The sequence below is a fragment of the Sardina pilchardus genome, chromosome 20 (assembly GCF_963854185.1).
Source record: "Sardina pilchardus chromosome 20, fSarPil1.1, whole genome shotgun sequence".
NCBI lineage: Eukaryota > Metazoa > Chordata > Actinopteri > Clupeiformes > Clupeidae > Sardina > Sardina pilchardus.
In genome coordinates, this window is record NC_085013.1 from 10,331,993 (window position 1) to 10,345,505 (window position 13,513).

The 13,513-nt window shown below is 46.7% G+C and overlaps 1 protein-coding gene across 1 annotated transcript in view; it reads right to left on the minus strand.

The window, feature by feature from the left end:
* Positions 1-13,513, minus strand: part of syne1b (spectrin repeat containing, nuclear envelope 1b) — a 125,576-nt gene that overhangs the window by 90,403 nt on the left and 21,660 nt on the right. Inside the window, exons 6-25 of the mRNA XM_062523473.1 lie at positions 12,921-13,099; positions 12,393-12,589; positions 10,636-10,748; positions 9,437-9,469; positions 8,799-8,906; positions 8,425-8,562; positions 7,789-7,953; positions 7,403-7,515; positions 7,132-7,300; positions 6,664-6,760; positions 5,254-5,456; positions 4,665-4,829; positions 4,039-4,191; positions 2,930-3,073; positions 2,393-2,560; positions 1,787-1,945; positions 1,251-1,415; positions 956-1,090; positions 654-812; positions 124-332 (exon numbers count right to left, since the gene is read on the minus strand). Coding sequence (XP_062379457.1) covers positions 124-332; positions 654-812; positions 956-1,090; positions 1,251-1,415; positions 1,787-1,945; positions 2,393-2,560; positions 2,930-3,073; positions 4,039-4,191; positions 4,665-4,829; positions 5,254-5,456; positions 6,664-6,760; positions 7,132-7,300; positions 7,403-7,515; positions 7,789-7,953; positions 8,425-8,562; positions 8,799-8,906; positions 9,437-9,469; positions 10,636-10,748; positions 12,393-12,589; positions 12,921-13,099 — 2,972 coding nt within the window. The remainder of the gene's footprint in view (positions 1-123; positions 333-653; positions 813-955; positions 1,091-1,250; positions 1,416-1,786; positions 1,946-2,392; positions 2,561-2,929; positions 3,074-4,038; positions 4,192-4,664; positions 4,830-5,253; positions 5,457-6,663; positions 6,761-7,131; positions 7,301-7,402; positions 7,516-7,788; positions 7,954-8,424; positions 8,563-8,798; positions 8,907-9,436; positions 9,470-10,635; positions 10,749-12,392; positions 12,590-12,920; positions 13,100-13,513) is intronic.

The window sequence follows — 13,513 nt, forward strand, 5'->3', positions numbered from 1 at the left end:
ATCAATGATTCACTGATTTAAATAAAGATCAGAGGGAGCAATATTTTTCATTACGCTTCAGGCAGCCATAAACTCATACTGTATGCATACATATGAGTCTACACATTGCCTCGCTGTCCTTACCGCGAGTTGAACTCTCTCCATTTCTCTGGGTGCTGCATCAGTTTCTCATGCGTGGCCTGGATCTCCTCCCTGACCTCAGAGAACGTGAGCCTGGAGGACTCCAGCACCTGGTGGGCCTGGTCGCCTTCCGGAAGCTTCTGGCAGAGCTCCTCCATATGTTGCAGCCGCTTCTCACAGAGTGCCTGAGGACCCTTCTCCCTGAAGAAGGCCTGCACGGCGACACAGAGGAACAATCAAACCATCAAATTGTGACTGTAATTAACTCAATAATTATTTTTTATCGAATATGTTTTACAAAATGAAATGAGCAAAATTGCCATTCCAGTAGCTGCCCCATAATAGCCACAGGAAGCACTTTAAACTGCACACCAATTTTCCCATTAACTGCTCCAATTACTATCTGAATACAACCCTTCAAACACATACCCAATAATGTAACCTCTTTAACTACCCACACGACCTTCCAACTAATTTCACTTTCCTTCTTCAAGGCTAGAGTAACAGCAGGAATCATAAGAAGACAGTCCTACCCTGTGCTCTCTGATCAGCCTCTCGCTGCCCACCCCGGGCAGGCTGCGGTTCTCGCGGGCCAGCTCCGCCTGACACTCCTGCAGCGAGCCCATCAGCCGCCCGTGCTCCACCTCCACCTTCAGCTGGAGCAGGTGGTACGGCACCTCCGCCTGCAGGTCCTGGGAGACACCACACGGCCAGACAACAGATGAGCCTCATGGTCACAAAAACACAGACGTTGAAAAACAGCTTGGCTCAATAATGGATGAGGCTCTGAGTGTAGCGTAGTGTAGTGTAATGAGTGGGCGTGTTGTAAACTGACCTTCCACTGCTTGTGCAGTTTCCTCACAGTCTCCTGCAGGCTCTGTTGCTCTTGTTCAGGCAGTATGTCCGTTAACTCATCGCAGGCCTTCAGGAAGGCATTGAGGACCCTCTGGTCCAACTGCCCAAAGAACTCCTGCATCAACAAATACCAACATGTATAAAAACATGGAACCCTCCTGCACTGAATCTACAGTGCATTTAAGCAGTTCATGCTTCAGGCTAATGATCATTTAGGGTAGTGCATTACATGGCTGTTCTATAGATGTGTGTATGACTTGACTGGTTCCCCTCACCGTGTGCTTCTTCAGCAGGTCCTCTGGGTTTCCCCTCTCGGTCATGGAGGTGCGGGCCATCTTCAGCACCTTCTCCAGCTCCACTCGAGACTCCTCGAAGCGCTTCATCAGGCTGCTGTTGGCCTCCACATGCTTCTTCCACTCAGTAGTCTCCTTGATCATCGCCTGGAGGTGCGCGACATGACATAAAGATACAAATAAACGTCACAGTTTAAATCATATAAAAAGCACAAACCATGCCATTTCAGGTTTATGAGGTAGAAAAAAACACCTCACGATGAGCCTGGAAATAGCCCCATCTAATCCTAAATCCACTCCTACTCTGTGGACAACAGACAAAAGTTCTTGAGCTCTCTAGTACACAGCCCGGCTCTTTTGGCACACCTCAGAGAACACTCAACCTTCAATAACTCAATAAAAGCTCCTTGATTCACTTCAGATCAAGCTCCACGCTTCTGATTCTATTTGAGAGAAAGGTCTCATGTACACAGTATAAAAGACTGCCAGCCAAGTCAGCGCTTTCCTCTGTCCCGTACCTGAGAGGAGGCCTGCAGCTCAGCCACTCTCTTCTGCAGCAGCGAGGTGTCCAGGTGTTGCAGCATCTTGCCGCTGTCCAGCACCCTCTGGATGATCTGGTGGTTCTTGTCGATCACAGACAGACACTTCTTACAGCTCTGCTGATAGGTCACCAGCTCCTGAAGACAGAGAGGACAATGTGCTTTAACATTCACCTCACACTACTACAGTATGTCATGATAATCTCATAATTCAAAGTGGGGGTGCGCAGGCCCAGGGGTATGACAACATTTTTGTTTCCCCCTTTTGTTTCTCAAAGTGTAGGGCTAAATAATGAGTAACTTTTGGCCTGGTATCCCGTCAGGTCATTTAGTCCAACAGAGTGTGATCTGCTTCCTCATGTAGACATAATCGAATTGAAAAATCGAAAATCGAAAAAAACAGAATAATCCCTTTTATCTTTATTGCATCTGGACCTGTTCAGTCCAATCTGTTCTAACTGAACATACTGTAATGTCATTTTAGCTTAGTGCTAGTGCATCTCCCCGAATAACATCAGCACTGGACCGGCGGCACTACAGGCAGTTGATCTCCAGGCTGAGTCACCCTTGACCTTGGTCAGTCACCTGACACTTCTGCTTGAAGTCCCCGGCAGCCTCGGGCTCTCGGGCCGCAGTGATGCGACTGGCCTTCTCCAGGCCCTGGTAGAACCCTGTGATGTTCTTCTCCATCTCCTCCAGGGGAGCCAGCAGCACCTGCGCCTCCTTCAGCAAGGGCACGGAACGCTCGCGCACCTGAGGGGAGGAAGCACACAGAGGAGAGGATGAGTCAGAGGGAAGAATGGAGGCCCTTTAGTGTTCTGTGACAGGAAGAGTCTCTGTTGGGGTGGTATTTAATCGCCCTTTATGTGAGAGAACAGGAGGTCATCACAGCCCTTCTCTGCAAGGCCTTATAACCTACAACAGGAACATGCAGGACCTGGTAGCAGTCTACTACTTTCACAGGGGAAAATAAAAACCATGAGAAAATAGGCAAAGAAAATTGAAGATATAAGAACAAACATGATGAGGGAAATAAAAGTGAGGCAATAAAAAGCTACGTTTTTTATTTCACTTGGAGATGAAAGAGAGAAAGAGAGAGGGCTGGCCGGCGTCCTCACTCACTTGGCAGAGCTGCTCTTTCAGGGCCGTCATGGCGTCCAGCATTTGGTTGATCTCCTCTTGGGGAGTGTCTTTGGTCAGCTGCTGGGCTTTGCGAGTGGCACTTTTGTACTGCGCCTCCATGGGAGCTGCCTTGTGCTTGATGTCCTGCTGGGGTGAAGACGGACACACAGCACTGAGAGATCAAGACTTCTCTCGTTATGAACCAGTTACAGTACACAGGGTTTGACGAATACACAATGAGATCCAAATCTAATAATGCTTTGCTTCTCACATTTGACAGGCCCTGTTCGATTTCCTTTACCAACAGTAAGGAGAAAGGTTAAAGTGCATTTTAAAAGCATTACTGATCACAGGCAAAGTTAAAGTGTCTGTCTGTCTTTACAACACCAGAATTGTAAAGAATGTCTTTCTGCATGCCCGTCTTGGGACAGAGGTCACCTGCATCTGAACAAAACAACAACATCCATCTGGTTTGTTTGACATGATATGCAACCTTTAGCTGATGAAAATATGAGTTGTCCAGCAAGCTATGTTGCTTGGTTCCATCATTTACAACTTGTTTTCTTACTTTATTACCAAAGCTGAGGTTTAAACCTGTCAGTGTGATTTAATGGTTCCTTGAGGTAAAACAAGTTTTGACATGCATTGCTGCCAGTTAAGGACAGGAAGATTCAAGAAACTGTTGCCTTCAATAGCCTATAAATTATAGAGACCCTTTGACTTTTTGTACCAGAACAAGGGATGAGTGTTTAGTAAACTCAAAACTACATACCATGATGAGTTTGGAGAATTAGATTTTCTACAGGACACACATTTTCAGAATCATAAAGCTAAATGCGAAAATTGAATCATGAAAAAAAGGCGACTGATATGTGTGTAGGGGTGTGTGTGCGGGTGTGTGAATGTGTGTTTGTGTTCATCTTTTAGGGTATTCACCACCATAAAATTCCACTTAACACTAATGCTTCTTTTACAGTTACTGCTGTCATGAGGATTACTAATGGAAAACACTCATTTTGAAGGCTTTCAAATTCCTGCAACTACAATGGAGAGGGCATACCACATGCCTTTATTTGCCATAATCTGTGGTTTAGTCAGGATTATCATACCTCAACATCCTGCAGAAAAGTCCGAATGTTCAGGAACGACACTTGCACTGGTGTGTTGAGTCTCTCATTGGCTGCGTCCACGTAGGCCTTCAGCGCAGAGATGCTCTCCTCGTAGTCTTTTCTCAGCTTGTCCACCTCGTCCACTCTTGCATACTGCGGGACAGACACAGGGCAGCCATGCTGATTGCAGTTTTTATGTGGCATAGCCAGACAGTGTGCAATCCACAATCTACAATCTTTACGGGAACCTACAGTATGGGCTTTAAAAGTTTACTGTGCACCAAGCATTTTTTGAAATACGCAATCTCATCTATAATATTCTGACACCCAATTTCTAAGGTGACAACCACATACATCAGATGGCTTTGCCCCAAATCCAATATATCCAAACACCTTCTGAGATTTTTATTTATGACAGTAACATTGTATTGTGCAAACACCTTCTAAGATTTTTATTTATGACCGCAACATTGTATTGTGCATTATGCATGGTGTGGTTATCAGACGCCTGCTTGTACTGTCACTTGTTTGGGACTTTGATTTGTCTCCCAAATGGATAAAAATGCATGCTGCAGCCTAATGAGAGAAAGATGACTGGATAGTGGGATTTGTTGGTGTGTGCGTACGTGTTTGACTTTGACAAAGAGCTCTCTCCATCTCCCGTTGAGCAGCAGGAGCTGTTGTTTCAGGTCCCGGGAGACCGCCTCGTCACACGTCTCAATGAGAAAATTCCCTGCGTCATTCATATCCATGTGCTGCTGGATCCAGTGAGGAAGGTTCCGGAAGAATTCCTTTAATTGAAGAATGAAAACGTAGAAGGGACATTAGCATATCGTTTACGCAGCTCTCTAAAAAGACCACATTGTGGGTGTTTTTTTAATCCCAGTGTCATTAACTTTCACAAAGTTACTTCAGAAAAAGCCTCTCATCTGATCTATTTATGGAACATTAAGATGGCTCTATCTCCTATCCCCCACAGACCTCCACAAACACTTTGACACTAAAATGACACACTGAATAATTCCTTTGAGGAGGACTGATTAACATTCCTCACAGTTCCAAATTGTGGGAGGGTTACAGAACATGACACCATTATGACCCTTCTCATCACGTTGTGGCGTATCTAGCCCAGAAAACCAACTATGCCAATAAGCACTATTGAAGCGCCTCCAGAAGCCATTCGTTTAACAGCGTGTTTCCGGGTCGTTCCCTCACCCGCTTGTGGCTCTCGGACTGGTTGAGCATCTGCTCGCCGTCCTCCAGCCAGGCCTGCAGGCTGGACACCGTGCCGCTGTACTTCTCCCAGTTGGAGATGACCTCCTCCAGCATGCTGCGAACGCTGCGCACCTCCACTGCCAGGTTCCTCCACTGCGCCGTCGCCTCGCACAGGAACTTGTTCACCCCCTCACCCTCCTCGGCTGGGGAGAGAGATGCTGAGGTTAATCACTCGTCCAACAGGGCATGTTATCATACTATGCAGGAAACAAGAGGTTCTCCAAGATTTCTGCTGGAGTCCTAGTGTTGTAGAAATGCCTCAGTGTTGACTATAGGTATAGGTATAGTTACAGTTATAGGTATAGGTAGAGGTATAGTTATAGTTAAAGGTATAGGTATTCATGGGTTTCATCAGGTCCCTTTCCACAAGTGTATAAAATCAAGCACCTAGATTATGAATGCAGACTGCATGGTGCTTGATTAATACACCTGAATGAATAGGTGTAATTCAGGTGAGACAAGTGCTGGACAATAACTTAATTTGTTTGTAGAGTGGAATACAATCTACAATACTAAAATACAAAGAACTACTGTATATATTAAAGAGAAGCTACCTTTGTTGAACTTGTCAAATATTGTGTGAGTAATATAATGTAGGTGTCAGCATGCTGGAGGTGCCCACAATAACTATTTGATCTTTTTTTGTTGTTTGCATAGGAGGTCTTGACAGGAGGCTCAACAGAGTGATAAGATCGACTCCACGGATCAGAGGTCTCAAACTAAAGTTGCATGTCTGTTTAAGCAAGCATGAAGTAGTCATGAGGTGAGTTGCTACTGTATGTGTTTTGAAATTACAGTTAGCCGGAACAAATCTATCATCTTCAGTGTTTTTCATATATTTCAGAAACTTGAGTGATGTAGGCCGCATGCTCATTTTAGCCTATTAATGTTGTGTGCACAACATTATGTGCTTGCAGGAGCCCCGTGCACAAAGGCCAACAAAGTAGCCAGGAAGCTCCGTAGAAGGTTAGTTGGAGACCCCCATCACAGTTGTTAGAGAGTGTGCAGACATCACAGGGAAAAGTGTGGTATTAATTGATTTCTTTCTCACAGGTTCGTAATGAAGAGCTGAACCTGCAAGAACAGAGACTACAAGTCCCCTAGACAGTAGATAAAGGTATTCCATTTAGCACTATGCTAACTTACCTCTCCTACTGTTCTTAGTGCCTATAACATGAAATGGACAATTAGCCTGTCTCCTACATGACGCTGAAAAATAAAACAGTTTCATCTCACACTCACAAACAGAAGGCAACGACTCCTGTTATTGGGTGTCCAAAGACAGTTTGCAATAATGATGTCCTATGTGTACAGAGTGCTAACAGGCAAGGAAAATGGTGGCTAGCTTACCCGTGTTATCAGATTTGATGTAGACATCAGCAGCTTGCTTCAAAGACCTGAATGTTGTCTCATATTGCTCAAAGAACTTGTGGCCCTCAATGAAAGCCTGTGAAGACAACCAGACGAGGAAGATAAGGGAATGTTCCACTGGACCCAAAAACTCACTTATGTCCTCATTCACTCTATCATCCAGCACTGTCTGCACTTATCTCTGACAGTTACTGTAGACTGAAGGCAAAGAAACATTCCATATAACCAGCGGTATACTTTTTACTCTTCACTAAAAAGGATCCTGTGGAAGCTTACAGCTTTATCAACAATTTGCAACGTGGAAAAATATAGGCTATAGCTAGGGGCATAATTTGGATCATTTGGGTCTGCACACATGACATTCTGTAGAACAGAGGATAGGTTGGTGGTGAGTATGCCTTGTAGAGGTCCATCAGTGAATCTATGAGGGAGGATGGGTGAACTCACAATGTAATTTTGCAGTAACAGCTCCACGGAGTCCCTTCGGCCATACTTTACGATCCAGGTCTTCAGCTTCGACTCGGCCAGGATCAGGAAAGCCATCAGACGATACTTCATCTCCCAGAATTCCAGTTTAATCACATGCACGTGGGATGAAGTGGCCACATAATTGAACCTGTACAAGAAAAAGCAGAAGATACACATCATACAGTACATCCAATCCCATGTGCCGCAGACATGCCACAGACCATAGAGGAAGTCTCAGTGGTCAACAGACCTCTCAGCCAGATCCTGGAGCTGTTCGTGGGGTACTGGGACGCCATTGACAGATCGGTCCTTGTGGATTTGCTGGAAGGCCTGCCTGTGGCCCTCTAGGTTCTTCAGTACCTCCTACAAACACACACACACACACACACACACACACACACACACACACACACACACAATATGTAAAGAGACAAAAATCTATACACTGTACATGGGAGCAAAAATGCACAATAAAGAACATAAGGTCTCAGAAAACTATTTCATACTGTATAAAAACTACAACTTGCTAGGTAAGGATTAACTTAGCTACTGGTAACTATGACTGCAAGAAATGTTCACATTCATGTGCCATGTCATGTTATGGATTTTTTGTCCAGAACGTTCTGTGTAACATACCCTGTGCTGCTCCAGCTTCCTGTGTATGGTATTGGCCGTCTCCTCGTGCGCCTGCTGCAGGGGGATGTCCTCCCTCAGGGCGATCTCCGCCCGGTGGAGCCAGGCGCCGATAACTCCCAGAAGCCCCGGCAGAGACTTGTCCAGGTGGATGTGCCAGTCCAGCAGCTGCGGAGGTGGGAACGGTTCACTGCTCGGTTACATCAAACGTTCATTCGAGAGCCACACCGTGAGATTGTTTCCCTCCCGAATGTCTGATTTGATGAGTTGCTGCTGGCTGATGGATATTTAGAATGGGACTTCCCAATACCCCACTGCCCCAGTGAATCAACAACTCAGCCATGGACAAACAGAGAGGAAGGCAGCAACGCTGCTCTGTCACTTCATGTTAGGTGGACACATACCAATATGGTTAGACATTGTGCGAGAGACTGTTCACGCTCTCGCTCTCTCTCTCTCTCTCTCTCTCTCTCTCTGTCTCTCTCTCTCACACTCTCATTTTTATGTGTGTGTGTCTGCATGTGTCTATGTGTGTGTGTGTCTGTGTGCGTGCGTGTGTGTGTGTGTGTGTGTGTGTGTATGTGTGTGTGTGTGTGTGTGTGTGTGTGTGTGTGTGTGTGCACATTAAAAGTTTCTTACCCTGACGGCCACCCTCTCCCAGGCCTGTTTGACGAGCGCCTGGTCCACAGACAGCTTGCCGTCGCGGTGCACGGGCAGCAGCAGGGACTCCGTCTGCCTCTTCTTCATCTCGTACTGAACACGGAAGCCTTTGAACGCCTGCGGCACAACAGCACAGAGCAAGAGCCAGTCCGGTCAACAAAAAAAACACATCCCCACTGCACATAACGGCATTACAACAGATGGATGACCACAGATTGACCACATAGTTCAAGTTAAAGTGAACGTTAAAAGTTTTATCATTAGTCATCATAATGGTTTTGCATACTGTAATTAAGACTGCAAGATTTACTGTAGTATCTTAACGTGAATGAGCCTCCAGTGGTCAGACCTACCTGGTATTTGTCGGTCAGGTTCCCCTCAGCCCCCTGGACCCTGAGAACGTCTCTCTCCAGTTGGTCCAGCCAGTTCTTTAGCTCCCTCAGAACCCTTCTTTCCTCTCTCTGAGGAGGAGAGAGAAAGAGGGGGGGGGGAGAGAGAGAGACAGAGATAGAAGAAGAGAGGGAGGGAGAGAGAAGAGATAGAGAGGGGTGAGAGATGCCACTTTCCATCACTCACTGTGCTCTCAGTTGCACGACATGAGGGCCACTCCAATCACACCAAACGCAGGACAAGGAGCACTCAAGTGGCAAACACGGAGCCTGGGACTGAGACTTGTAAATTATAGAAAAGGACAAAAGGAGAGAGGGCCGATAAAAAACTTGCAAACCTACAAAACTCTGAATGCCAAATTGTACGGCGGCTCTCCAATTTCATGTCTGACAATATGCATCGCCCCCAGCGCTTTATTAGCCTTCATATTTTATGCCACTGATAACTGTGATGTTACATAACTGTGTGTTACTCACAACTAATGCTTAACGGGGGTGGAGAAGGGGGGGGGGATGGGGAGGCAGAACTCTGCTTTACTTGTGTGGTTTCCTCACATGGCCTCTAAAAGCTTGTATCTAAAATATAACTCCATGGAACATACCTCAAACATAAGCTCTATATCCTGCGGATCAAACTGTCCGGGGAAGCAAGACGCACAGAGAGATGCAAACAACAACAACAGTCCAGACGTTAGCAGAGAGAAGGACAGAGGTACAGTAAAGGCAGAAAGAAAAGCTGCACTGCAGTATGAATGTGTCGGAATGACAAACCCACTTTGCAACCAGCTCCATTTTCATTTATTGTGTTTAAAAACCTGCACAGCTACATCACCACCACACAAGCATGCCACGGCACCATCTATGAGGCCAACAGAAGAGCTCACAATGACACCTCATCATCGTTAACAATGAGCAATGGGTGGAGGAATTGCTTTGTGAAGGTGGCGCGCGGGCGGCGCTCGGGTGGAGGTGATGTAGCGGCAGCAGGACTGGGTGGCGCGGAGGCAAAGTGAGAGAGTGAGCACACACACAGCACTCGAGCTCATGCCGAGTCCACAGAGCTCAGCCCTTACCTGCAGCGTGGGGATAGAGAGAGCAAAGGTTGGAATGGTGCGCAGAACCGGCTACACACACACACACACACACACACACACACACACACACAGAGACACACACATACACGGACATGAAATAGGGTGGGAAAGAGATGAGAGATGGAATGAGTGTGCATGGTGCAGCATGGTGAAAGCATGTGGCCTACTTGTGAGTTAGACGAGGACATCGTTAGCTTGTATGAATTACTGTGCATGGAAAACTAGCACATCGGCATTAGCAACCAAAGCATCAGCATGTGAAGACAAGCACATACAGTATAGCAATATAACACACACATAAATGCAGCAGTGTGCAGAAAAAGGGGTGCACATAATGCTTGTGTAGCCTAGCCATGTTGATATTTTGGCCATCATCATAGTTTATTCTAGGAATATTTTTACATAAGACAGAGTCTGATGCTGTAATGGCCTGCTTCTCATGGCTTTTAAGTCAGTGAGCTTTAACAACACACTACCCAGAGATACAGGGCTAATGCTTCACACAGGTGACCACATGACCAAACTGCCCCTAAGATAATGTTATAAAAACTACCCTGGCTATAATTAACAGACAGTAATTGGTTGTCATAGCATATTATCAGCATTGTGAACACCATACTGTGTGACACAGGTCCTGACAAACCACTGATGTATTTTTAGCAGGGTGTAGCGGTGGAAGCCAATAGGACGAAGGGGATGCTGGGTACCTCCTCTGGCTGGCCATCTGTCTGCTCTGATTGGTGCGGGTCCGGGTAGTGCTTTAGGAACTGGGCCACGTAGGTCATGATGGATTTCTCGTCGGGCTTGTCCACGTCCACGTCTGGGGAGGTAAACAGAAAAAGGTCAGGCGTGGAGAGGAGAGGCTCGGGGTGGACATAATGCCTGTCACACAGGAGTGTGGATAACAGAATACAGAGTGCAAGATAAGAACATGTATCAGATTCTGTTCTTCAACTGAAGTGTGGCAAACACACCATCGCAGCACAGTCTCCGCTGCTGTCTTCTCACATTAAGACAAAACATTATGATATGCACTTAAAGGTCAGGCAGTGTACACACACCCACACACACACACACACACACACACACACACACACACACACACACACACACACACACACACACACACACATATACACACACACACACACAGCATCTCACTTGAATATGAACACACACTTCCACAGGGATTCCGTGCAGGAAGCAACAGGTAATGTGTCATGGGACTCAGCCACTGGGGATAACCAACACTCTAGTGACGAGTCATGTGTGTCTAAGTATCTCACTCTGAGAGCATCCGATTACAGCGAGATCAACCCTCCAGGTAAAAATGGGGGAAAGTCATTAGTAAATGTCAAAATAAAAAAGTAAAAGTCAAGCAAAATCACTGCATTTTTTCCCCCGAAACAGTATAACAAAAACTGCAACAGACAAGAGTATGTGAGCAGAGAACACACACTCTACTGAGTTATCGTGCCAGAAATGCATGCTGAAACGAGGCTTACAAGGCAGGGGAGCATAACAAATAAATGTATGGCAGCCATTGTTCCTTTCAGAGCCATTACTCCGGTGGTTACGGCAACAACTCATTTCTGCGGTGACAGGCTTGTTCCTAAATTGGAGGGAAAGTGAAACCAGTCATAATCCCCCAGCAAACGACATGCTGAGCTCACTGTCTAATGACCACTGTGACTGTCACCACAACTGCAACACAGACGCCGTAATGAATACAAGCCGGGATGTCGTGGAGGGTTTTTTTGCTCCGGCGCAAACAAATCAGGGGCTCCTCTGATGAGTCTGCTGACCCCCTGCTCCCATAACAGGCTAAGCTCTGCCTGGTTCTCAGTCGCCATGGCAGGGCTCATTATGGGATGCCAGAGCTCAGCTATATACTGGCTCCAGCTCACCATGTAGTCTGGCCTACAAAGGGGGCTGTGAGCCACACACTCATACTATTTCTCTCTCTCTTTCGCGCGCACACACACATACACACATACACACACACACACACACACACACACACACACACACACACACACACACACACACACACACACAATCCCTCCCTCACCCTAATGAGGCCCGAGCACTTTGATCCTTGTCATAATTGTGCAGTGTCTGCTTGCAATGTTTTTAGCCCCCAGAAGCAGTTCGCCAATAAAACAAGGGGCCATTCAGTAAATAAAACCATTCACGTATCTGACCGGGGCAGCATATCTGCCCAGCTCAGCCAAACTAGGGCAGGGTTTCCCACCGCCTGGCTGACTTAGCAAGAGCCACTGGGTAAAGTATATAAAGTAAACACAGATATCTTACAGCCCCCAACCACTGGTGCTTCCTCCAGGATACAAAACAAAGAAGGAGGAGGGGAGGAGAGATAGAAACCAGAGAGCGAAGAAATGAGGAGAGACAGAAACACGGAAACGAGACCGACAAAAAACGAGCTATAGGGAGCGAGAAGTACCTTCGGGGTCCAGTAGCCGCGGGATGCCCAGCTCCGTCTCGGCCACGGAGAAGGCTTCCTCCAGGTTCTCCCGGTTCCCTCGCCGGCGCACCAGCTCCATGTCCACCAGGTCGGGCCGGATGGAGTAGATGACCGAGTGGAACGCCACGCCGCTCCGCCAGCTCGGCCCAAAGTCCCTCACCTCGATGCCCAGGCGGCTGTGGGGGAAATCCGAGACTTAGACTGAATCTGCGTCATCATGCACTTCAAACATGGAGGTGCGTCACCTTCAAACATTTCTTTGCAACGCCACAGAATGTTTGCATTTCTCCTGACAGTTAAAGGTACAAGTGCGGAATGCGGATAATAACATAAAAGTGGGTTTGATGGGGAAGATGAGGTCATACATACAGTTTTGTGTGTTAGGTCTTTGTGTGCGTGTGCCTGTGTGTGTGTGTGTGTGTGTGTGTGTGTGTGTGTGTGTGTGCGTGTGTACGTGTGTGTGCGCGCGCATGAGTGTGTGTGCCCGTGTTGTAATTCCAGACATACTTGGCAGCGGTGCACTGCACCCATCTCAGCAGGGCCCTCTTGGCGCTGCCCTGGAACTTGGTGACCACCTTCTTCTTCATGGGCGGACTGGTGGCGTCGGCGCTGGCCATGCTCTCCACGGAGGAGGCGCTGGAGGACAGGGCCTGCAGAGCTGGGAGGTTACTGGTCAGCTCCTCAATCTGACCGTCCACAGGGAGAGAGAAGGGGAGACATGAGCTATGAGACAAGTGTAATAGACAGAATGATAGCATTTAGGTGTTGTGCAAAAGTGTTTCAGAAAAGCCAATATCTAAATCTGGGGTTCTTTACAATTTGATTAAAATCTGATTGAGAAAAGAAGCAACTCAATTAGAAATCAATTTAGTGTTTAAAGGCTTTCTTTTTGGGGGATGGTGTTTACACAGATACATAAACAGTATTTTAAGTTATGGGTTTCTTAGCATTTTTGCCTTTTACACACAAAGCCAAAAACACCTTCTGTGCACCAGATGCATAATGGAAATGTACAGTGAACAACTGACAGCGCTAGCAGAGACGGTTGAAAATAAGTATTTAAGTATCTTTGGCGCTAGCATGTGGTCTGTAGACTTCAC